Here is a 26,100-nt window from a genome sequence, read left to right on the forward strand (position 1 = left end):
TTAATAATTTGCTCAACATTTACATTTTATTTATTTAAAACAGCTTGCCATCGCTCGGCACTCTGTTATTGGTACAAGAAAAGTAAAATAAAATTTATAATGTGAGAAGCACTGTGTTCGAAATACATAATTTCAATTTAATAATTTTTGATGAGGGAAAAAATATCACCAAATATTTTTTCTCGGCCGATCGTTACATTGATTAGTTGAGTCATTGTTGAGATTTACCCCGAGTAAGTTAGACACATTTTTATTTTGATATATACTTTTTGTTAATTATAATTGACAATAGACGTGGACGTAAGTCCACTATTTAGAATATTATAGTGAGTGTTTAGTGCGTTTTTGAGAACTATCGTGAGGCAAGATGAGGAACAAAGAGAGGTTTGATGGCATCAGTCTAACCTCTCTTTGTTCCAAAACTAATAGAATTTCTCCAAATCCTTAGGGCTGATAATATTGTGTGCCTTTCTTCCTGGTAAGAAGATATTGTAACGAGGTATGCACTCAGGACTTATTATTCTAGTATAAGATTGTGTATCGACGGCCACCGAACCGTTAGCACAAAACAATTCACTTATAAAAACTAAACGATAATCGATTTCATCGAGTGAGAGGCAGCAATCTGATGAACAGAGACAGAAAGTAATATACTAATTATTTATTAATTTTAACATAATATTTCAATCAATCAATCAATGGCGCTACAACCTTTTTAGGTCAGATTTCTGTATCTGTTTCATGATCATTTGCTAATCTGATAGGCAAGTAGGTGATCACGCCGTGGACGTTTGGGTCTAAGGCAAGCCGGTTTCCTCACGATGTTTTCCTTTACAGTTTCAGCGAATGTTTGCGCACATAAACAGAAAGTCTATTAGTGCACAGCCGGGGATCGAAATTACGACCTCAGAAATGAGAGTCGCACGCTGAAGCCACTAGGCCAACACTGCTCTGTATACAATATTAATTTTCTTAAAATAAACATTCTCAAATTTATCAGTGGCGCTACAACCATTTATTAGGTATGGGCCTCAGATTTCTGTATCGGTTTCACGATCATTTGTCAATCTTATAGGCGAGTAGGCGTCGTGGTTAAATTGCGATAGAAAGAAAGTCCATTAGGACACAGCTGGAAATCGAACGCTGGAGGCAACACTGCTCCATATTCTTATATTTTTAATTTAATTTTACTATAAAAATATCGATACTCGCAATCAAACTGATCCTGCCCGTTCCACGTATGGGTGCGTGCACGTAGTTAACCTGGAAGTAGTGCGTGCGGCAGTACGCTTTGCGACTTATTGTGGGTGGCCCTGCCCGTATGCCTCTGTATATATTTTGTAATCGTTAAAACATTAATAATTTAATTATTATCAAAATTGTGGTTAATTAATCCCCCATCAGTATGTTAGTTAAGAGGCAATAATAGTCTTATTGCCTCTTAAGTTTTGTTTGTTTAATTTTTAAAATCTAAATATGTTTATCTAGTTTAGTAGTTTATCTCTGTAAAACTGTGATTGAGCGAGACAATGAATCGAATTTACTGATTAATTTTAAATACGACGGCTATAAAAAGGATAACATGGCGGCATTTGCTTTTGTTTGATGGCGATTTGTCAAACGAAAAGAAAGATCTATAAGGATCGTCTGTGATTTGATTGGAGACGCTATTGTCCAATCAGTGAAAACAAAAGAAGCCGTCGGTCAGTCTTTTGTTTTACACACTTAATTTTATTTTAACTCTTTTTTTTTCAAGTTATATATATGATTCTAGTATTAGATATTTGTTGAATACATAAGATGTTTATTTAGTTGATAAAAATGGATCGCAAAATATATTGCTTAGCTCAAAAGTCGGAGACGGCCGGACCAATTTTTTAAATTCATTTCTTCAATTCTGTGAAAGAAAAAGAAATCGTTTTAAGTACTTAGTTTTATATTATATATACGAAAAATATCTATGATAATTCGAATTCCTATCGTGCAGTCATTACCGGATCCTTAGAAAACGAAACAGAAAGAAGTCCTTTAATAAAATCAGTGTCAAATGTACCAGGCATAAGCCTGTGAGAGATTTTCATAATAAGCCCGTATTGACAACTATGCATTGAGAGTAACCGGATAGATCCTCATACATTCGGAATAAGCGTGCGAAATTTCCATTTGAAAGAGGCTACTTTACTTCGGAGATTTAATGCCTCACACTGAATGCAGGATTGATTTTTTAGTTCCCAGGAAAGAGTTGAATTTTTACTATTCTTTTATCAGTATATTTCTAAAATTTTATTGACACTTTTAAAGTGTAGGTTTTGGAATATACGAGAGCAGTATTGACCTAATCCTCTAGTGGCTCTAGCCTGCGACTCTCATCTTTAAGGACATTGCTTCGAAGACGTCTTCGCGCCGTTGGACTTTCTTCTGTCTATGTATTTAACACTCGTACGTTGAAGGAAAGTCGTCGGTGTGTATCAACCGTAGAACTTAGCGTCACATCATAATATATTTTAAACAGCGCCGTTAACAAATAATACACGTACGTTATCAAAATATATTAAATCTATTAACACTTGCAGCGACATTGCCGCGCAGCACCAATATGTGGAACTAGGTGCCCACTGAAGTTTTTCCGAACCAATTCGATTTAGGGTTCTTCATGAATAGAGCGTACCAATTCTTAAAAGGATGGCAACTCCCTCATGAGCCATCTAGCATTGAGAGTGTCCATGGGGGAGAAGGTATCTCTTTACATCGCGTGAGCCTCCTGCCAGCTAGTCATTTGTTCTATAATAAAGGGAGGACTATAAAATTTTTATGTTCAATACATTTAACATCGTTCAGCCTAACCAGGTTCCGACTTTTAAATTCGAAATTCAAAAGGCCACCCAATTCACACATTTAAATATAGAAAAGGAACTTTCGAATAAATCATGTTTCAAATAAATCACAGGTTTTGTCAAGCGTACAACTGTCAAATTGAATTAACGAATTGACACGAATTTGATCAATGGCCAAGTAGATTTAGTTTATGGCATACATGTTTAATTATGTTAATTTAAATTGTAGGTATTCTATGTGTTATTTTCTTTTTTCAAAAACAAGTAGAATTATGAGTCCAAGTAGTGATAATACTTATAGTATATTAGTAAATGAAACTATTACATATTATATTAAGTTTATTCACAACAATAAAACTAAACATACAGTAATCTAAATATAACTAATTTAATGAACAATTATAAAATTATTAAAATTCATTAATTAAAATTATTACTTTTAAGCCTACCTATACCTATATATATATGATTGATTTTCTATTTTTTATAGCAGTGTAATACAACATAGTATGAATCATAATGTGTTAATAATAAGCGAGAATCGTGAGAGGTAGTTTTTTTTTCCCGCAAAACCTTGCCAAGTTACCTAAATGACGCCAACAAATATTACTAAACTAAATAGATTGAAGCAGCAAGTCTATTCTGCAACATCAACAGCACATCAATATTTGTCCCAATTGGTTAATTAGAGCCAGACATTTGTATTTAAAGCCTATGACCTATTTTACCTAAGTTGAAATCGTACGAAATCACTATTGAAGTTACTTAACCTTACTTGAGCGGATGCTCGCATTTTAGAGACGCAATCTGATCCCAAAAATATTTAAAGAACTGTTATTAACATATATTTTGCCTTTATCGACTTTTCAAGTCGCTTATAATATAATCTGTGACCAACGGTTTGACAAATGACGATTGAACAAAGTCATAATGCGAAAAGTTGTCTTTGGGTATTTTACGCGCTTTGGCATTCGGAAGGTCATTAACCATAGCTAAAACATCCCTTTCGTCTAACAACGAATCAGCGATCGTGTAATGCATCGTAATATCTACGTTCACTCTTCTCAAATTGTATTCAGGTGGAGATGGTGAGCCGTAGTGAAAAAAGTTCTCTAGTAAAGAATAATCCCATCTTCTAAAGGTTTTGTCTCTTACGTTCTGCCCGAAGTGTGATAGTTGCTTTAGTGATGCTGACGTTCCCAAGTCTCGCAATGATACTTTGTACTCCTGAAAATATGAAACAGTTAAAATAGCTTAGTTAAAATGTGTTTACGAATTTATTTCAAATTTTAAATTGTCGTCGAATTTGTCGAAAGGTATAATAAACTATATATATTAACAAATTAAATATATTCTAAAATGTTCTGTTTTCTAAACAGAAAAATATTTTGACAACAATTCATACATAACTAAAATTAACAATATAGTGGGGAAAACAACTGCCAGCATTAAATATAGGTTAAATAATTAATAATATACTTTATGAACTAAACTTATAATTTAACGAAATATCACGTTTATCAAGAAACGCGCTGTTTACCGATATAATGAAGAAGGCAGAGTAGAAAACAAGCTATAGCTTCCAATGAGTCTTTTAGATTTAGAACTAATTAAAATATGTAAAACTTACTCCAATTTCTGCTGGTTTCTCGTTATCGGATGCTATCCATTCATATTTGAGCTCATGAAGACCTAAAGTTCTTACAAAGTCCTGAAATTATATAACTAGTGTGGTTTACCAGTTGGGGTAACATAAACTGAAGGGAAATAGCTAAAGCGTATTTAATAATCTAAATGTTCAGATTTTGACCAGTGTTAGTCTAGTGGCTTCAGCGTGCGACTCATTCCTGAGGTCGTTGGATTTAGATCCAGCTGTGCACCAATGGATTTTCATTATATATGCGCATTTAACATTAGTTCGAATAGTGAAGGAAAACATCGCCTGATCGCCTACTTGACTATTCGATTAACAAATAATCATGAAAGGGATACAGAAATCTGAGGCCCAGACCTTAAAAGGAAGTAGCGCCATTTTTATTTTTTATTTAAATATTCAGATTTGTTGGTACTCCTTAGAGCTTGTACTCGTTTTAAAAAAAAACCGGCAAGAACAAAATATTTAAAAATTTACTTACATACAACACACTGGTGTAAGTAGCAAAACTACTTAATAGAAGATTTGGAAAGTTGCGTTTATATCCGACGCCAGCTATCAAATGAGCTGATTCGATTTTCTCATTATATTCACGCCTCATAGAGTTCAGGACCAGAAAAGTGGCTCCACCCTGAGAATGACCAATGTAGTGAAGCTTTTCCTGTCCAGATGTTTTCAAAGCGAAATCGAGTAGAAGTGGGAGGTCGTATAGAGCGATTTCTTCCCAGGAAAATTTGAAGAATTCAGCCTTTTGGTTGTTGTCATCAGGGTCCAGGGTGATGTGACGTCTGGAGTTGCAAACGCCACGTGCGTTCCCTAACCATATGTCGAAGCCGGCATCAGCTAAGTTATATGCTTAAAATATGGAAAGTACAAATTAAAAAACTTCGATTTGGGCAAATGAAACTTTACATCATATACTTGTTTATCTTATCTAATAAATTTATATAAAAGTTATTGGCACTAACGCGCAATAGAAGGTCAATGTTACAAAATGTAATAATGGCGCCAAACCCGCAACGCTTTGCCATAGATAAGTGAATTTTTAATATGCCATAGACTAATGTTTCCGAACGTGGGCCCACGCTCCATAGTTGCAGTTTCATTTTTTTTTCCTACTGTGAATTGACAAGTTCCTAGTAATTTCTACCTAAAATAAAAATATGATAGGTACCATTTATGTTTCTTTAATTTATCGATAATTTTTTTAACTAAAAGTTTTGTATGTTTAATATGCTTGGTACAAAAAGGGTTGGGATACATTGCTTTAGACTAAAGAATCTAGCAAAGACTATTATACAACTTGGAATAAAGCTGTACTTGCTTTACGGCTTATGTGGTCGTGCATAGTTTTAGTGTACCTAAGTAGCTTTTATGAAACATAATATGATTTTAATTTTGTATGCTATCAAATCCTCCTTTGCGATTGCGTACGAAATGAAGTGAAAAACACCGGAGTAAGCGACGTAGAAAGGGCTGTCGCAACATCTAAGCGGCGGTGGGCAGGCCACAGTGCACATGGACAAGAACCGATGAACCCACAGGCTCTTTGAATGGAGACCTCGGCAGAACAAAAGACTGATGACATTGTCAAGGATGGCTCGGTGGTTTGGCCCCCAGTGGTTACAGAGGACCCAGTATAGGGCGCGCTGGAGGAAAATGTATAAGGTCTAGAAATGGACCAAATAAAGAGCCTGATGGTGATGATGATGATGCCAAGAAATTTTCAGGTTTGTATTTCAGATGCTTCAAACTTCGCTTTCTGTAATCACGTGACATTAAAAATAATTGTATTTTATTTCTCACCCATAGCATAGTTAGGTCCTAATTCAACAAACGAACTAGCAGAAGAAAGTAGTCCATGCATCATAAATACCACTGGTCTGTGCCCCTGAGTTTCATTTTTACCATATGGTATTCTGTAAACCTCCAAAATATACCCATCCTCAGTAACCAAGTCATATTTCTCAAATGGATATCCAGCTTTTAAGACCTTAGAGTTCTGGAAAAAACGGTAAATAGTTAAAAGATACCGCGTAACACTGGAATTTCGCAATTTTATTGCAATTGAAAAAAACAACTGCAACACTATTCCATTATTTCTGTGTGTTATGTTCATATAGGATGAAAGGGTTGTTGGACTGTTGCTACTTAAGTTGGAACTACATAAGAAAACGAATACGAAAGAACCAAATTATAAACTAAGTTAAAAAAAATCAGTCCGTAGGATGAAGGCTTTCTTTTTTATGTAATAGAAAGTGGGCAGGAGCCCCACCTGATATTAAGTGATAAGTCACGCACGTGCGTTTTTAAGAATTGGTGCGCTCTTTACTTGAAGGTTTTATAAAATAAGAAATTTCAAAATGAATTTAACTCGTTTACAAAACACTTTTTTTTTTCTTTTCTTTTTTTGTAGCTTTGACATACTATTGCAACTAACTATGAAGCTGTTAAAATAATACTTACAATGTCACAAACATTATTCGCTTCAACGGAAATTAGCACTACGATAGTAAGAAATGTCTTTAACCACATTTTTGCTATTTAAACAATTATCTATAATTTCAAAATAGTCCATATATTTACAAAGCAAATAAACTTATATATGCGATAATCTGTCATTTTTAGTAGATTTAGATAATTGTGGAATACGCATGTAGATAATAAATTTACTAATCTTATTATATAATCATTTTATTATCAAGCACAGCTATATTGTCGGCTTTGCTTGTTAAGAACTTTTTAGAACGGACAAATGGTTCGATGTTAAGCAATGCAGCCGCTCATGGCCACTTATGCCAGCCTTTTAAGAACTTTCTTACCTCTAAGTCGAAATGGTTTGGAAATACTTCGATACGGTGCTCCACATAGTTATGCGCGGCAATAAGATAAGTTGTAGAACGACGGACATCGAGGTGTTACGGGTGGAAATTTATGTTCGGCTCGGCATCCGAAAATAAAAATCAACAGAAGGAATCTAATCAACTCCTTCGTTTAATAAAGTCTAGTAGGCTTTGGTTATTTTTTTAAAGGTTTTTTTTGTAGTTTAAACTAATATTCAATAATTCAATTTGTCATAGCGAATTGTTTCTAATTTCCGTGTAAACCAAAAATAGTTATCTATATAACAAAATTTGATTTGATTTACTAAAATACTTCAAAAGGTAAATCTTCGTTTATTAAAAAGGCAAGAATCTGCATTAAAATAACTAAAACATTATTATATTTTATTTTCATAATATTTCTGTTGGTTACTTCATTTTTTTATAATATAAAATAATACGTCTTGACAAAAATTTATCGTCTCTTTCTGACAAATTGTATTTACATTTTTATTATCTGTAAAATATTATTGTTTTATCACTACAATTTTATTAGCGTCCCGGGTAGACACCACACACAAAGAGACACAAAAGTTTCTCTTGCCTACCATATAGGACATGCTTTGATCATAGAATATCCATCTTTTAGAACATCAATATATATAGTATACATTTTATTATTTAGCGTCTCCTTAAATCAGCTATAATGTAATCAGTGACCAATTGTTTAACTAAGGAAGAAGCAACAAAGTCCACGTGACTAAAGTCAGCCTTCGCAACCTTCCGTGCTTTGGCTCTCGGCAAATCCGCAACCATAGACAAAACATCTCTCTCATCAAGTATTTCATCCCCAAGAGCGTAATGCATGGTAATATCGACGTCCACCTTCTTGAGGTCATATTTGGGCGGGTTTAACGACCCATACACTAAAAGATTGATAGAAGGAGTGTGATAAAATCTCCTAAAAACTTTGTCGTTTATGTTTTGACCGAAGTGAGCGAACTGCTTGACAGATGAACCAGCCATCAGGTCAGCGCCGTCTACTATCTCTTCCTGAAATGAGAATATTTCGTATGTTAACATTTTAAACTTAGTTATTTTTGAAGAAGATTTTTTCCTAGTCTCAAAGCAAGTTTTACACGTGTTAAGTACCTTATCATATTAAAATTCCATATCTACAGATAAGAGGAATAACTACAATAATGAGTAGAAAGGAGTAAGCCAATTCTAATACTTTTTAATTTCGTCTTTACGAAATGTGTATTTTATATTATTATTTTTTTTACAAATAACATAATACATAAAAGTTATAAGGTATGAAACGGGTGGCCTTGTCGCTAACAAGCGATCTCTTCCAGGCATCCCTAGTATGGAACGATACTTAAAAAATAAATATGATGGGGATATTTCACAAGTGTTTTTTGTCTTCGTATTTTCCTATGTAAATAATGTGCGATGTTTCCTGTATTTTTAAATACATATGTTGTTTTAGGACTTATAAATTAATACATTTTTATATCAGTGCAGTGCAGTGTTGGCCTAGTGGCTTCAGGCTACGGCCTCAGCGAATCTAATCCCTGAGGTCGTAGTTTCGATCCCCAGCTTTGCTCCAATGGACTTTCTGTCTGTGCGCATTTAACATTCACTCGAACAGTAAAGGAAAACGGCGTAAACACACCGACTTCCCTTAGACTTAGAAAGTACCGCTGGTAATTTTTATCATTAAATAACTTACAATAATCTCCTCTACTTCGGATGATCTGGAGCATGCTCCATTAGCACATCCACTTTTGGCATTTGCATTTTTAGAGTTCCAGTCAGGGCCCAATATTTCATATATCCCACTAGTTTTAGCTAGATTCTGAAATATATTCAAGAATATTTAAATTAATATATTATTAATAAAAAGTCTTTCTAAGTTTAGTGACGATATGTCACTATTTATTTATAACGGCTTTTCGCTTGCTCGTTTATAAATTAGTCCTTTTATTGTCAACAATTTTCTAAATTAAAAATTGTACTGTGCGTAGGCTGGAGACTACTTAAGTACCGTGTGTAACTTACATGAATGGTAGTCGTAAACCTCGCTGCAGTCTTCAACTGGCTGTGTGGGAAGTTCTTTTGGTATCCAACACCCGCCAAAAGATGAGCTGATATGAACTTTTTGTTGTATTCCGTTTTCATCGAGTTCAAAACTAAAAACACAGTTCCACCCTGCGAGTGGCCAACGTAGTGTAGTTTGTCTTGGCCAGTTATTTTAAGAGCAAAATCTATCATAGCTGGTAGGTCGTACAGAGCAATTTCTTCCCAAGAAAAATCGAAGAATTTAGACTTTTGGCGATTATTGTCAGGATTTAGAGTTTTGTGGCGACGCGAGTTACCCACTCCTCTAGCGTTGCCCAACCATACGTCGAAACCGGAATCAGCCAAGTTGAAACCTGAAGAGAAGATTAAGTCAGGAGTCAAGACACTAAATCATTCCTCTGTCATAAGGTAGAAAAATCTGAGGCATATTCGCCAGTCCATTTTTAAATTAGTATAACCCATAAGGGCCTTAAGGCCAGTCTTCGCAAGAAGTATATTATTATCATTCGGGATTCTAAGACTTGCAACATAGTACTTGAAGAATTAAATAACGTACAAAGGAGGGAAGTAACCACAACTAATTAGGTCTTGAATCGTTATACCCATAGCATACTGTGATCCCAATTCCACGTAGCAGTTAGAGCAGCCAGTGAGACCGTGCATCATGAAAACCACGGGTCGTTTCGAAGACCAGGACGAGCCTTTGCCGCGAGGAATCCTGTTCACCTCCAGAATGTAGCCATCTTCCGTCACCACGTCGTATCTTTCAGCCGTATATCCAGCTTTTACGATTTTGTCATGCTAAAAAATATTTAACTAAATTACTGTTTAATAAATTTTCATGCGCAAGTTTAGTTCATATATTTCACAACTTTAAAGGGATTGCTTTAGTATAATTTAAATAATTAAATTTATGATGTATAAACATGTATATTCAAAATAAGTAATGCAATGGACTTATTAAGTTTTTACTAAATAAGTCCATCCAGTCCATCGACGGCATGCCTTTTTAGTATTTGTTGAATTATCAAAATAATTTGTTTTACTATTTACTTCATACATACGAAACTATCTTTTATACTATAAATGTTTTCACAGTTCCATAGTGAATTTACTTACAGTTTGGCATGTGTCTTGGTTCCCATAACTGGGTATTACTATGCACAGTACAAGTATTGATGTAAACCACATTTTGATATGTGACAACGTTGATATGAAAAAGCTTTCTTTATATATATGACACTACTATCTTAATCCATTTATTGACTTAAATGGCTTAATGTATAAAAATATCGTACGACACAGGTCATTAACAATAGTTAGGGATGTACTAAAATTACTCCATTATAATTAAACATATAACTCATAAATTAATAAAACATATGAAGTGCCTACATGAACTTAGACTTGAAACTGTCCTATCAAACGAAATCTGTATTTGTATACATCTTATATTTATGTCGTTAGATTAAATTAAATAAAAATACCAGTTTTATTACTGGCGTAGATTTAAAAGATGTGATGGTAAAAAAATATACTAGTTACTAATTCTGTTTTTGAGTAGAAAAAGTCTTATTGGTAACAGCGTTATACAATAGAAGAAATAAAATTACTTGATTACTATGTGAGCAACCACAGTCAAAACCGTTTACGACGACGTCGTTTAGAACAAAATACGGGGTATGTTGACCAAAATCAAAGGTCCCGGGGGGTAAAAGTACTTGATAACAACGCCATCGGCTGTAACGAAAAAATATGAGTAGTCCTTTCGATGTCGTTATTAAAGATTTTGACTGTATTTATAATACCTTCGACCTGACTGAGAACAGGCCACCGTGACCCATACACCTTGTAAAGTTATATACCTAAATCTTGCTTATGAATCATTCTAGATATTGATGAACCGCAATAAATTCCGTGCAATCGAAACGGACATACACAACGGAAGACTTGTTTTTATATAATATAAAAGTTAGAAGTATGCTGTCGATAACCTTTTTGTAAGCATTATCAAGCTTTACAACTTTTTTCTCAACTCAATTATATATCTCTCATCCTTAAGGCAGTGTTCGTAAGAACCGTTTTCGTTCGACCGCCTTTTCTCTGACTTTGCAAATCTCCCGAAAATCGAAAAATCCTTTTCATTTTTTGGGGTAATATATACTCACAAATAACGAGCAGTGTAGCCAAGATAAGTGAAAACATTATGAGGTAACTGCTTTTATACCCAAAAAGACGACGGCCTGGGTCAGGCACAGAAGACTGATCGCCTACTGGCCTATGTATAAATTATCGCAAATAGTTAAAGAAATCTGAGGCCAAGCCCATGAGCTGTAGCATCACCGGTTTTCTTCAACAATTCATACTATCACCTGTTTTTTTAATATGATTAGGTTAAACGGTTTTCATTTTATTCAACCGGTGGATTAAGGAAGTTCGATTGCTCAACATATTTATAGCAGATAATGAATGGTTTAAGATATGCTTGTTGCTTGCAGGTGATCGGTATCCTTATCTGTTTTTCACACTATTTTATAGTGCTAATAAACGTTTATGAGTGAACTATGGTTATCTGTTGTAACTCAGATGGTTACACATTTGTATGAGACAAATAATTTATTTTAATTTAATATTATCATTAATTATAATCTATTGAGTAATTCGCTACCAGTTGTCATGTGGGTACTTTCTCATACTGCTGGTCTTTTTTAAAATAATAGTCTGTTGTCATTAGTAAATAAATATTATCCAGCTTTTTTTGTTTATAGGTAGGTAATAAAGAAACATGCATTTTAATTCTACAGTATAGTGTTTTTTGTTTATACATTTAAAATATAAATTACATTATTCTTAGAAGTCTTTTACAAATCTGCATCTTAATTCATCGTAATTTTCACTTTTTAATTAATGTTTTAACGATTACCTAGGAATATATTAAATGTTCATAGTGTTTCTTTAATCTAATATAATCGTTAAGTTCATAAATTTTGATAATATGAAATTAGATTCCCTTTATTCGGCAATAATTTATATATTATCTTGATTAGAGATTTATACGTGCAAAACGGTGTTACAAAAAATATGGTTCGATGTTTGATGATATTTGCGGAAAAACAACAGGATTAGAGTTCACTGATAAACATATTAGAATAATCTAATTTATTCAAATTATAAAAAATAATAACAGTAACTTAGTTATGTAACTTACTGTATCGATTATAGTGATTTGAGCATGCGCCAATGCACAAATGATACTTGCTCGTACGGCGAAGGAAGCGTGCGAATCACAACACACTTTTACTTGTCTTCTGATAGAAAATGATCTACACCAAACGTTACAAGTTGAGACGTGGGTTTTGGACATAATGCATATATTACTACTAACATTACATATAAACAAAATATTTTTATATGACTCACTTTTAAATCACTGCAGCCATTGATTAAAATACATCACTGATTCTAAAAAAACATGTATTAGCGTCTTCGTATCATTGAAAATATTATCCAATCCAATATCCAATCTAAAAACTTGTCTTTAACCCGTTTTGTGTCTACCTTCCTATATTACTTTTTTATACAAGTTTCCCACTATCCAAATAGCATAATTTCCACGGGCTCCGTCAATCTGCCTTAAGTGAGCAGTTTTATTTATTCCTGACGCTCACTCAGTCAGCTCGCTGGAAAGAAACTTCCACCGCTTCCCGTAAGGGCTTCTCCATTCTGTTGATACAGCGGTATCTTGCTTATATAGGTTACTTTCGTCAACCCCAGGTAATTATGTTATTTATAGCCCATCAGCTATGTTGCATGCGCCTTTAACGCATGGGCCATGGGCAGTGAAGGAAAGATATAAGATCCTCTGGTAACTTGAAATTCATAATTACACCTTTACGTACACTTTTAAAACTTCAAAAGATGTAATCTCTTTACAGCCGTAAAACGAGTGATTTTCGACTTATTTTTTGTTATATGAGTATATATGTTTATGAATTGTATATTTCATTAAGTAATACGAACAAATGACGCAAATCCCATTCCAAGGCTGTACTTATAATTTTTCCCCAGAATTTTATTGCACTCTATGCAGTAAAATTAACATACAAACAAAATTAGATCTTATTTTGTTACTATCAAATAGCGTATTGCATTACGTACTTTCAAGTTTACGATACTTCTTTTATAACGTAAAATAATGGTTTATTATAACCTATTTAGATTTGATAAAATAATATATTAATCGGCACGCAATTTTATTATATTCTTACGCATTTAATACACTTGTATCATTACCAAATGTCGTCACATAACTTCCTCAATAATTAGACATTATAGCGGTTTGCTAAGTAGGAAATATTCCAGCTTCAATCAGAAGCCATAAAATATTTATTACTGCCTTATTGCATATTAGTAAGTCATTTCCTTATAGTACTTTCTTTGTATATAATATTATTATAATTTTAAAGATTTAACTAGAATGAGAGTACAGCTACTGAGTTTTAGGAAGATTGTAGACCTAATGCTACGTCTGTGTAGCTCTGCGAAAACCTGCTACGTAAGCTCTACGCGTAAAGCAATAATCATATTTTAATTATCCTTTACAATAGCAATTTTTGGCTTATCCTCATTAATTAGTATAAATTCAAATTTGTATAATTTCAACGATAAATGATACGGGAAAACTTAACCTTAACCTATATTTCAGTGCTAATGCAACTTGCGTTGTACAATTAAGTGTGACGCAAGTAGGCCGATGGAATCCAACCAGCAACATTTTGATTCTAAATAAATTTGACTTACGAGAAAGTTAAAATAAAGGGATGGAACACCCTCGTGTACTGAAGTTTCATACCAAATTTGTTTGTTCTCGTTACACTCAAAGTTTTGGATAGCTATTAAAAGTTTAACGTTTAAACATGCCAAGTATAAGTAACATATTTTTTTCTATTAAATTGTCAGAATAAATGTTATAAAATCATTAATAAAATAGTCATTGATATTGATGTTAGAGTGAATAAACACAGGATTTAAAACAAAATTATTTAATTAGGAGGTTTACAAGGCTGAACCATTTCTGCTAGTCACTTTAGATGCAATATAGTAATGGGCCACATACTTCTCTTCACAGCCTTGAGTGTCGCTGTCATGCATTAGTATTGCCAGTAATTAACGATTATAAAGTCATGCAGGCTAACTTAATTATTTATTAAAATGTCTTGATAAAACAAAGTAGACTAGTATCAAGAAAATACAGTTCTAGGCTTAAATAAATATGAGACAAAACTTAGAAATAACTGATATGATAGGTTTTGCTACCTGTACTATCAATATAATCTTTTAAGATATCAAGCCATAAGAATCGTCCGTGATTGAAATTTGCTTTAGTAATTAATAATGCAAGGAATAACTACACTTAGTTGGATATTGGATGTTGGTAGTTAGTAAAATTATTTATTGTACTCGCTGACCAAGAAAAGTGTGTGGCACTGTAAACTTTTTGACATATTAATGTCGCAGCCAACTAGCTTATTTAGGCGTTCAATTAACAGTCTAGTTTCTTTACTAAACATCGTCGTTCAACTAGCGGCCTAAATAATTGATATTTAGCCTTTTGATCAAACATCTAGGCGAATAAATGGCTTGAATCGATGACGTTACATTACTTGCCTATCCTGTTCATTTCAATTTAGTTCCACTACCTACTTCAGACTGATTTTTCATGAAAAATAGTATGAAACAGTATAGCGACATTAAGCAAGCGTAAACACACTAATCAGTTTCGTTTTAAATTATATCAAATAAAAAAATATATGATATTTGAACTGTTCGAAGTGAAACTTTAGGCGCATGAGGGTAATTTTTTTACAGATGAAACGTCACGAATATGAGCAGCCTTTTTGTCGAAGAAAAGGGAGAGAGAGCGATTTAGACCGATTGAGAGAGAGTGAGAAAGGGAAATCGTGGAAAAATACACGCTATTGGTTCATTTATTCGTTTAGTAGTTAAATATTAGAACTTTACATGGCAATTCAGTCGCATAACGTCTTGTGCAGTAAACGTAGATCTTTTTATTTATTTTTATTATCATTGGCACGTATACATTGTGTAAACAGTTTATATATAGAGATATAATAACAATACATGGAGTATCATCAATATTGGTACATGATCATCTATTGGGGCTTTTACCTTAGAAAAATTAATTTACAAAGAAGATTTTTCACTTCACTTTCGACGCGTGTACTTTGTTCGCACGCACTTATCTATAATATTTTAATCCATCTAAGTTATTAGTTGTACGTCGAGGAAATAAAGTACGTTAATTTTTTTACAGATTAAAAAATACTTAAGAATACTTTCTAGATTTTATGACTCAATAAACTTCTAATTACCCAAATTTGTACATAGTAGAAATCGCGTGTTTTTAAGACAAATAAATTATCATAATTAAAGATTGTGTTAACTAAAGGATGATATAAATAAAGATTAAAGGGTTTTTTTAGGTACCACAAGTGTTATGGGATGACACAATAGTATTTACATATAAATTCTTTGTTACCATATAAGGAATATCAATCGTAAAAATATTACTATATTGTAGATGGAATAGTACGAGTATAAGGTTCCATTTGCTAGGCTTCAACCAATATATAACTAAGCCTATTCACTCGTAAGAGCCACGAGTCAGGCTTCGATTGAATGTCTTGTGCAATATTTCTGTTTCCATCTCACTAGAGGCTTATTTCTATTTCATCTTCCACAATACTATTTTCAATTTTTCAGAAATAATATTGTCTTTGTATTGTGTATGGCACTAGGTGCGTTATTTATTTTCTATAATATTTTGCGAGCAAACCCTTTTATTTAAATAAACGTAAAGCATTTATTAATATATATTTTTCTATTATAGGTAATGGAGTATCCAACTGGAAGAAAGCATTAGTTAAACAGATAAGTGAAGTACATAACGACGATTTATGTACAAATTCCTTTGGACTGGTTGCTTTAACATGTAGATGGCAAATTTGGAACTAAATATAATTATGTTCCGCCCGAACTAAGGACCTTACGACTTGTCAGCTAATCTATAGAGATATTTGAATTTTGTGTTTTAAAAAACCCGATTTTTTTCCCAATATTTTTGCTTTAGACAAATAAAGTTTAGTATATTCTAACCGGCGTCGGTTTTTATAGAATGTGCAATTAACCGTATAGTAAAACTATATTTCTCAAAGAATTACATTCACTTAGCAAGGAAATTTAGAGTATGTTAGTTATGTACATCGTATGAAATAATTGAAAATAAGCTAAGGCTGCTAAATGCAGGTAGGTCACATATAAATAAATGCTAGAATGTTTTTGATGTTTGGTAAATACACATTTATTCATATTCCTTATTATACATAGAATTATATGTGTATTTTTATATTTGTTATTTTATTGGTATGTTGTTAATTATATGTACTTTTAAAAGTTTTTTTTTAAAATTTGTAAGAAGGTTTTATTTCTTTTATACTGGATGGCAATATATTAAACATTTGTGCGCCTTGATACATATTATTTAGTTTTCCGTAATTAGTTCTTGGTTGTATTAAACATAATTTATCAAATATTTCTTAATGAATATTTTGTATCTGATTTCTGTCTAAAGTATAGATATGAATCAATTTATACTCATAAATTTGGTAACTCTGTATAGTTTTTCAAATTTTGTAATATTTTTTATGAACATTTAATAGTGATTTATTGCTAAAACTATTTTATTTCCTAATAAAAATAATCACAATAACCATTTTCTATCAAACTTACCGATAAAGATCACAAATCAAGTGCTAACGAATTGCTTGTCCGATACTACGAGTTTATTGTAACTCGTATCACGTTTAATTCGGTCCAAAGTACTCCAAAGGGAATCTTGAGTTAACGCTTTCCTCAAAGTAACCAATATTTCACTGGTCGTTGCGTGAGAGGCCTATATATTGCCTCCAATGGTATTGATTGCAACTTCGTACTGCGTAAGCTTTATTAATCTAATGTAACGGCATATATGTTTTCTCATATAAATCGCCTATTTATATATACGTGTTACTGATGTTTAGATTGTGTATTTTTTGCACTTTGGTAAATTAGTTCGTAAGTAATTATAGTAGGAAGTATATTTTATATCAGTTGCGTTAATAAATTTTATTTATAATTTTCATACGCCATGACTGAACTCTCTCTGTCTATTTGTTTTTCGGTTTTTATAGGGAAGTATTAGATTATGTGCTATATTAGACGATATAAGCATTTTTCTGAAATAATAATAATGAAAAATATATTCGGTGCTGGGTTTCGAACGCATTACCTCGGGGTTACCAACCGCACATGTAACTAAGGTAACACTGCTGTAATATGGATAATCGATGTACATATACTTTTGCAACATAACTTAATCACGCATTATATTTTTTTTTCTATATTTAGTCAATTAAGTAGCGTTTATTTTTTCTAGAGTTCACTGTTTTATGTGACTTCAAATTTAGATTTTGCACTTACGATATCTCTATCTTCCTATAAAGCTCTACTGTACAAGCATTACCTGTCCACATCCTATCCCTAACTTTCATACTAACTGATCTGAAATTATCGTGATTCATTTGCTGTTTTTTTTTTATTGTCCCATTCACTGTTTACATATACTTTAATTGCTTGGCTTTGCCATAAATTTTGTCTCCGTAATTTGTATGTCTTATGTAGTTTTGCACTTCTTGTGATCACCTTATCTATTTTTTTTCACAGTAGTTGCCTTCGAGAGATCGCTGGAAAGCCATAGATAGCGCCAGTTGCCTTTGAGCTTGTAATGTTACTGTATTACAGCAATGAAGTAGTAATAAATAAATAACGATATGAATCGTTATAAATATGGCAATATTCTAAAGTTAGGAATTATTCAAATAATATTTAACGACATCTCATATTAAACGAGTTACGAGCGTAAACAGTCGCACGTGTGAGTCGTATGCAGGAGTGAGTTGCACAAATTTCACCAGCCACTGCTTTCAATTAATTAAAATAGTTTGCGCTGCGAATGTTCAGTTTGCAATTTGATAACTCAACTGGCAATACTGGTATGATTTATGACGCCCATCATGATTTTTCGTGCGTAAATTTCTTGTAAAATAAAAAATAAATCAATAGCGCTACAACCTTTTTAGGTCTGGGCCTCAGATATCTCTATCTGTTTCATGATCATTTGTAAATCGAATAGGCAAGTAGGTGATCTGCCTTCTGTGCTTCACACAGGCCTTACCGACTTTTTTGGGCTATGGCAAGCTGATTTCCTCACGATGTTTTCCTTCACCGTTTGAGCCAATGTTAAATGCGCACATAGAAAGAAAATCCATTGGTGCACAGCCGGGGATCGAACCTACGACCTCAGAGATAAGAGTCGCATGCTGTAGCCTCTAGGCCAACACTGCTCAAATTTCTTGTATAGTTAGATAAAAATAGTTATCTGTTTAATATTAAAAACAGCAATTTTTTCTGTATATAATATGTTTAACCGGAGTTTAAACTGTAAAGTTTGTAAAAATAGTTAACCCTAAGAGCAGTGGTTACCTATTAAGTATTTTTTAAGGTCCGTGATTAGGGTCTCAAGAAAAATATACTTTGCGACAGGTGTCACCCACTAACGCCAAACAAATTTGTATAGAAATGGTCACGATACGAAGCGTGAGCCAATATTCCAAACAAATTCGTTAGGATTTAAAAGAGATGTTGTATATGTAAAATGTGGATAAAAGCGCCCATAGCATCTCAGACACTCGATAATTCGTCTACGTTTCCAATCAAAGTCAATCGAAACACACCGTTTCGTCTTCGACGTTCTCAGACGCTGTTTAACTTGCAAAACGTAGAGACAGCTTTTATTTAATTTAAAAAATAAACAGTTCTAAGTTGTTAAAACATAGAAACACTTGTATTTTAAAGATAGAGCTAGTCATTCTAAACGACTTTCGACATTAAGCTTCGTATGCTCCACTATTAATCCCTTTAATGGCCAAGATAACTACTAGTAAGGATAAGACACTTAAACACACGAGAATAAACGTTGCTTTTAGTTTATAATGGCAGCAGTGTCACAGGTTCGATTCACGGCTGTGCAACAATGGACTATCTTTTCATGTGCACATTTTAAAATTAGTTCGAACGGTGAAGGAAAACGGCTTGCCTTAGACCCAAAATGTCAGGCACAGGAGGCCGATCACCTACTTGCCTATAAGACAAATAATACTGTATCATAGTTAGAAATCTGAAGCACAGGCCAAAAAGGTTGTAGCGCCACTGCTTTATTTATTTTATTTTTTCTAGTTTATCTGTTGATATACAAGTTTGTTTTTACATTTTCAAGTTTGCTGGGGAGAATACTGCCACCTCCAGAAAAGTAAATTGACATACATCCCGTAAACAACGTAAGCTGGCTTGATGTTATCTCCAAGAAAAAAGATAGTTCTTGTTAACAAATATAATTTTCCTAGCTACCGCGGTACCTTACCGGTAGGTTCCAACAAGTGCGACGACTAAGATCGTAAATTAAATAATAAGAGGTATAAGAACGAAGGCTTAGTCTGTGCTTTTTGTGAACTAAGTATAATAACGTTGGAAGAAATTATTTTTTAATTAAAGTATGTAATAAAATGAAATACATTTGTTATTTTAAACATACCTGATACAACAAGTCTAACTGCAATACTTTATGAATTATTTATTTATTTATATTGTAAAATTATCCCTTTAAATAAATTGAGAGTAATAAAACAAAAACTTTATCAAAATTAATATTTATTAGAAGCCGGAAATTTGTTTCACAATAAAATCTACTACCAATTCTTTAGCATCATCTGCGCTCACAAAATCTGTGTGTGTGAAGGTATCCCTGGGAATTTTTCTCACAGTCACATTGGGCATAACTTTGGCCATATTTAAGACATCTTGTTCACTCAGCAGATTGTCATTGACAGTGTAGTGCATAGTCACATCAGCAGTAATCTTTCTAAGGTCATATTCTGGCGGAGACAGTTGTCCATACTTACGCAAATTCTGAAGTCCATAGTTCCATTGTCTGAATTTCTTATCACGGATATTTTGGCCATAATGGGCATATTGTTTTAAGGAGGCACCGGGCAATAGTTTATTGGGGTTTATAATGTCATCCTGAAATTCATAATTGAATAAAAACATTTGTGGGTACTTTCTCTCGCTTTAAATCATGATCACTTACCAGAATATCCCCAACAGACGATCTCGAATCAACACCTAAGCTCAAAGTCTGTTGATTTTCAATTTCAGCAATTTGGTCTCCCCAGTTTGGTCCTATCAGCTCGATAAGCCCGCTTCTAATAGCGAAGTTCTGAAAATACGCTTTACGTTTATACACTTAACTTTCTCTGAGGATATTATTAAGCTTATTTGCCATCACGTTCATTTAGCTTTACGTATATATTGAGATATTTATGTCTATTTGCAAACCAGCTTTGCCTATAATAATTAACAGTGTGTTCCATAAATAAACGTTAAGCCGAAATCGGGTGAAAGAGCGGGTGGCCTAGGAGGTTAAAAAAATCTGTCAGTTATTTTTCAGCTTGACGTTGATTTATAGGATTTTCACTATGTGTAATATGTATGTTTATTAATATTAGAAGCATATTTAATACTAACGTAGATCATGTCAACGCTCAAAGCTGTTGCACGCAGAGCTGAATTAGGGAAATTGTTCTGGTAACCAACTCCTGCCAGTAGATGAGCTGATATGATCTTATCATTGTACTCGGGTTTCATAGAGTTGAGAACCAGGAAAACGGTACCACCCTGAGAATGTCCAACGTAGTGAAGCTTCTTTTGACCGGTTTCTTTTAATACGTAGTCTATGAGTGCTGGAAGATCGATTGTTCCAATTTCGTGGAAGGTAAAATCAAAGAAATCCTTCTTCTGTTTATCGTTATCTGGGTCCAAGGTAATGTGACGACGAGAGTTGGCAACGCCCCTCGCGTTTGCTAACCAGACATCAGCACCTTCGTCGACTAAATTGTAAGCTGTAAAAATAATTACATTAACTTTTGTCCATAATAAGTGCTAAGCGTGCTACACTTAGCACTTGTTATTTTAACTATTTAGAAAAAAATTGACCATATCTGACATAAAAAAATAATCTTGAATTTGACCACTTTTCGACTAACCAGTTAGGGACATAAAAATAATTGATATTTTCCTAATTTTTACATTATATCTGAGAGGAGATCACTGAACATAAATTTTGTAATCAACACAACAAAGTAAGGTAAAATGAATCTGTAAAAACACATTTTGTTTCCAAAACGTCACATTTAAAACTATATAAGAATAAGTTAAGGAACTAGGAAAACAACTCAAATCTTGGTATAAGTATCAACACTTACCAAGACTTTGTTTCGGACCCAGAGCAATATAGGTGCCACCGTAGTCCGATAGACCGTGCATCATGAGAACTGGTGGTCTGACTTTGCCATCATCATTTTTACCACGAGGTATCCTTACCAACTCCAGGATGTAACCATCTTGAGTCACAACATCGTGCGTTTCTACAGGATATCCAGCTTCGGCAATAGTTTCATGCTAAAACATTTATTTCCTTATAAAAATAAAGAGCATTTATTCCACAACTGAGCGGCATCTCCGCTGAATGATACCAGCTGCCCGTCGATATATTTCCCAATCAATTCAACTAAGAGTCCTTCAAGAAAAGAGCGTAACAATTCTTAAAATGCCAATAGTACATTTGCGAGCCTTCTGGCAGTATGTATACACCATGGGCGGTGGTATCACTTAACATCACATGGGTATCATGCCCGTGTTCAATAAAAAAATGTGATCATCATACACATATATTTATACATTTTATTCTGTTATGCCATATAGGAAGCCACTCTGTTAATGCAGAGGACAGAGGAGAAATGATGACTATTTTTTCTGTCTTTTAAATCTGGCTTAAGTTTACCAAAACAAACTAAATTAACGAAAATAATTGTTCCGCTTATTTAAAAAAACTCCAGCTTTTCCATGATTTTTTTATATTCCTTTAAGCGTAACAAACTTGTAAAATACATGGATAGTTAAAGCCTCTTATCAAAAATCACTGAATGTACCATCCTAGTTACTTGGCCTTAGATTCGTATATATGTTTCTCGAAGATTTCTATCTTAATAGGGAATAACGTCTAAGCCGTAAGTTTCTCGACGATTATTCCTATATAGTGCAAGAAAGAAAACTCAATTGGCGCCAAGAAACGTAAGCCTGTTAAATATTTTAACATCACAATTACATCTTTGAAAGTTACTTACAGTTTTGTAGTATTTTTTATGGGCTGAACCAACGTTCGGCGACGCTAAGCTGCCAGCCACGAAAATCACCAATGAAATTACCATCAACATTGTTATTTCTTGAATGGTACTTGTGTATTGTCTTAAATCCTTTTTATAATATTTACCCGTATTCATTTCCTGATAATGGTCTAATCTAAATTATGGGTGCTTAGTAATGGTTCTGTATTTAATTTTAACGGAAATCTCACACTTATCTCTATAAAACAAGTTCTTGAGAAATACTTATTTATCTTATATATAAATAAAAATGAATCGGAAAATGCTAAGCGCAAAACTTGAAGACTGGACCAATTCAAGTATTTTCGAAGATTTTTATGAAGATAAAAATTGCACGAAAATACCTAAACAGTTTTTATTCCGAAAAAGCGAAAAGGCTTCAGAGGATAATAAGGTAGGCTAAGTAATCTATTTAAGGCGAAACTAAATTTGCGGGGACAATAAGTCCTTAATAATTATAACGAAATAGTATACAAAACGTCAGAATATCATTCCTATTGGTAGTTATCGGCACAGAACTGAAGGAGTCCATGAAGTACCTAAATTTTACTGCTTCTACGAAAAAAACTACGTACTACGATCCGTAACAGTAACGTTGAGTTTATCTATCTAGAAACCTAATATAAGGTAACGGTCACACAGTGTAAAGTTACAAACCACTCTTTGTCCACCACACCACATATAAACGTTACAATTACGTTGTATATTCGATATAGGAACTGGTTTTATCCCGATATAGGATTTAGTTTAGTTAATGAAATCAAACGTACATATTTACTGTGTATATATATTTTTTTACGAAGAATAAAGAAAATTATTTTTTAATTTAGTTTTTTTTATCAGTGTGGCACTACAACCTTTTTAGGTCTGGGCCTTAGATTTCTGTATCTGTTTCAGGATAATTTGTTAATCAAATAGGCAAGTACGTGATCAGCCTTCTGTGCCTGACGCACGCCGTTGACTTTTTGGGTCTAAAGCAAGCCAGTTTCCTCACGATGTTTTCCTTCACCATTCGAGCGAATGTTAAATGCGAACATAGAAAGTAAGTCCATTGGTGCACAGCCGAGGATCGAACCTACGACTTCTGGGATGTGAACCACACGCTGAAGCCACTTGGCCAACACTGCTCGTTGTAATTTCGTATTATTATAATGTCATTGCATTTAAGAGAGATAATTTCGTAAATAATATAAATACTAGCGTCCAGACCCGGCTAAGTATTTATTTCATTAAACGTACTTGTTAGCATTGGTCTTTAAAACTTTCGTACGACACTTCGCTCTATTGTCAAAAAATTTCAATTTCGCATGTATCTACGTCAAAAATATCAACAAAAGTCCCCAGTTTTATTTGTATTTTATTCCACATCTTGAGTTACATTATCAAACTTCACATTTCCCTAAGCTTATTGAAAACATATTCACATCAGGTATAATGTAAGATTCTAATGGTAAAAGATTCTCCAAATCCGTTCTGTGGTTTTGGAGCCACATATTATAGTTCCTAGTATATACGTTCTATATACTCTTTCCTCCTTTGACATTGTTTATTTTGAAGATATTCGGGGATAACGAAGTAATTGTTAAAGATTATTGAAATGCAGCAGTACCTTTTGAGTTTTCTTCATACAAAATTTCCTTTTTATAATATTTTTATACGTAGTTTCATTGTTATTCTTATAGTATTTTATTTATCTTATCCCTGAGAGTGATTTTGATGTAAACAAGTATAAAGGTAACGAAATTTTAAAAGCTTTCACTGCGGGCTATTGAAAGGTTGCTGATATTATATCATATAAGGCAACAATCCGCTGAGATCTTTGAAATTACGAAGAGATATATATATGCCGGCATGGCTTAGACAAAAAAAATTGGCAGTGTGTGTCAGGCACAGAAGGCCTACTTGCCTATTGGAAAAGCAAATGATCACGACACGGATTCAGAAATCTGAGGCCCACTCCTAAAACGGTTGTAGCGTCACTCTTTTTTTAACATCTATTATCCAGACGTACGTAGACATAACGTGTCCTTTTTAACTAAAGTCAACATCATCTTTCTCTTACATCTTACACAATTTAAAAGAGACGAAAGATAAGGGAAAAGAGTGTAAGTTGACTGACTTATTTTTATGAATGTGTCTGTCTATGTGCTAATGCAAGCAAATTAATATTGAATGGTCAATTATCAATATCGGTCCCCGGTCGGCAAAATAATCCGTGGATATACATGAAAACATATGAATTTGACTCGTCATCCGTCAGGTATTTTAAGGCGGTTTATTAAGCAGTCGTTTTATACAATCATGTGCCCTTAGATTGTTTACGGGCCTGACACCTGGAGAATGTAAGATTCAATGTCTGCTTAGTGACAGTTGGTTTTATACTGAGTGAGAGCAGAGCTGGCCTAGTGGCTTGAGCGTGCGACTCACATCCCTGTCCTAGGTTCGACCAATGTACTTTCTGCGCATTTAACAATCGCTCTTACGGTAAGGAAACTCGCGACACATTATATTAGCCACAATCAAAGTGTTCGATAACCAAAACAACAAGTCATTGTTAATGTGAACTATAATATTAAATACATACCCTATAGTAATAAAGATGATCGTAAAATTAAATTTGCATGTCATAAATTGTTAAATAAAAACAGTACGTAAGCAAGATTAATGTATATTAGTTTAGATATAGGTTGTTGGCTACTGTTTGCGCAATTTCTAATCTAGATAAAAATTGTTGGCGACTATATTGATTAGTTTTATGTCGCAAGTATTTGCAAAAAATGTTATGATCATAAATCGGTCACAAACTTCGTATTATCTTCTCTAATCTATGTTATGTTTTCTTATAATAAAAAAGTTAGCGTTTTATGTTGGCGTTGTAAAGCAATTGACTTTATAATCTTTTTTATACAGTGTAATACATATCTCTCCTTCCCTCTCTGGGTCGATCGTATCTGAGTATCGTGATCAGCCCTAGAGTAGGATCTGGCGCCAATGCATTGCTTCTACCGATTTTTTTACGATCTATAAGTTTGTTAATCTACGTCTTGATCCACGTGATCTTCTGTTACCCCGATGAACTTCTCTAGGTACTCGCCGCCCGTACGCACGTTGTAATGTAATGTGGTATAGCAAATTAAAAAAATATATATAAATCGTTAATGTCCATTTAAATGTTAATTGATGTGAAATAATAGAATAAGTCTTTTCTTTATTTTTTTATAGCAAGTGGTCATCAGCTTTCTTCTTTCTGACACAGCATTCTCGCCCAGAGGTAAGAACAGTATTCTACGTGGGGCCAAATTTGCGCA

The 26,100-nt window shown here is 33.5% G+C and overlaps 4 protein-coding genes across 5 annotated transcripts in view; 1 reads left to right on the plus strand and 3 right to left on the minus strand.

Moving 5' to 3' along the window:
• LOC123714103 (syndecan) overlaps nucleotides 1-26,100 on the plus strand; it is a 226,714-nt gene that overhangs the window by 99,721 nt on the left and 100,893 nt on the right. The window lies entirely within an intron of this gene.
• Nucleotides 3,284-7,082, minus strand: LOC123714101 (lipase 3-like). The gene is made up of 5 exons (XM_045668229.1): nucleotides 6,955-7,082; nucleotides 6,295-6,490; nucleotides 4,970-5,343; nucleotides 4,465-4,545; nucleotides 3,284-4,061 (listed from the first exon to the last, which is right to left on the minus strand). Exons 1-5 carry the CDS (start codon nucleotides 7,021-7,023, stop codon nucleotides 3,690-3,692), a joined length of 1,092 nt encoding a protein of 363 aa, XP_045524185.1. The 5' UTR covers nucleotides 7,024-7,082; the 3' UTR covers nucleotides 3,284-3,689.
• On the minus strand, nucleotides 7,821-10,614 carry LOC123714100 (lipase 3-like). Its single transcript, XM_045668228.1, has 5 exons — nucleotides 10,515-10,614; nucleotides 9,998-10,196; nucleotides 9,375-9,748; nucleotides 9,046-9,171; nucleotides 7,821-8,363 (listed from the first exon to the last, which is right to left on the minus strand). The coding sequence occupies exons 1-5, from the start codon at nucleotides 10,584-10,586 to the stop codon at nucleotides 7,992-7,994; spliced, it is 1,143 nt and encodes a 380-aa protein (XP_045524184.1). The 5' UTR covers nucleotides 10,587-10,614; the 3' UTR covers nucleotides 7,821-7,991.
• Nucleotides 20,208-22,847, minus strand: LOC123714099 (lipase 3-like). The gene is made up of 5 exons (XM_045668227.1): nucleotides 22,754-22,847; nucleotides 21,833-22,028; nucleotides 21,096-21,469; nucleotides 20,659-20,787; nucleotides 20,208-20,591 (listed from the first exon to the last, which is right to left on the minus strand). The coding sequence occupies exons 1-5, from the start codon at nucleotides 22,841-22,843 to the stop codon at nucleotides 20,223-20,225; spliced, it is 1,158 nt and encodes a 385-aa protein (XP_045524183.1). The 5' UTR covers nucleotides 22,844-22,847; the 3' UTR covers nucleotides 20,208-20,222.

This window comes from Pieris brassicae, chromosome 9, assembly GCF_905147105.1.
Source record: "Pieris brassicae chromosome 9, ilPieBrab1.1, whole genome shotgun sequence".
NCBI classification, from domain to species: domain Eukaryota; kingdom Metazoa; phylum Arthropoda; class Insecta; order Lepidoptera; family Pieridae; genus Pieris; species Pieris brassicae.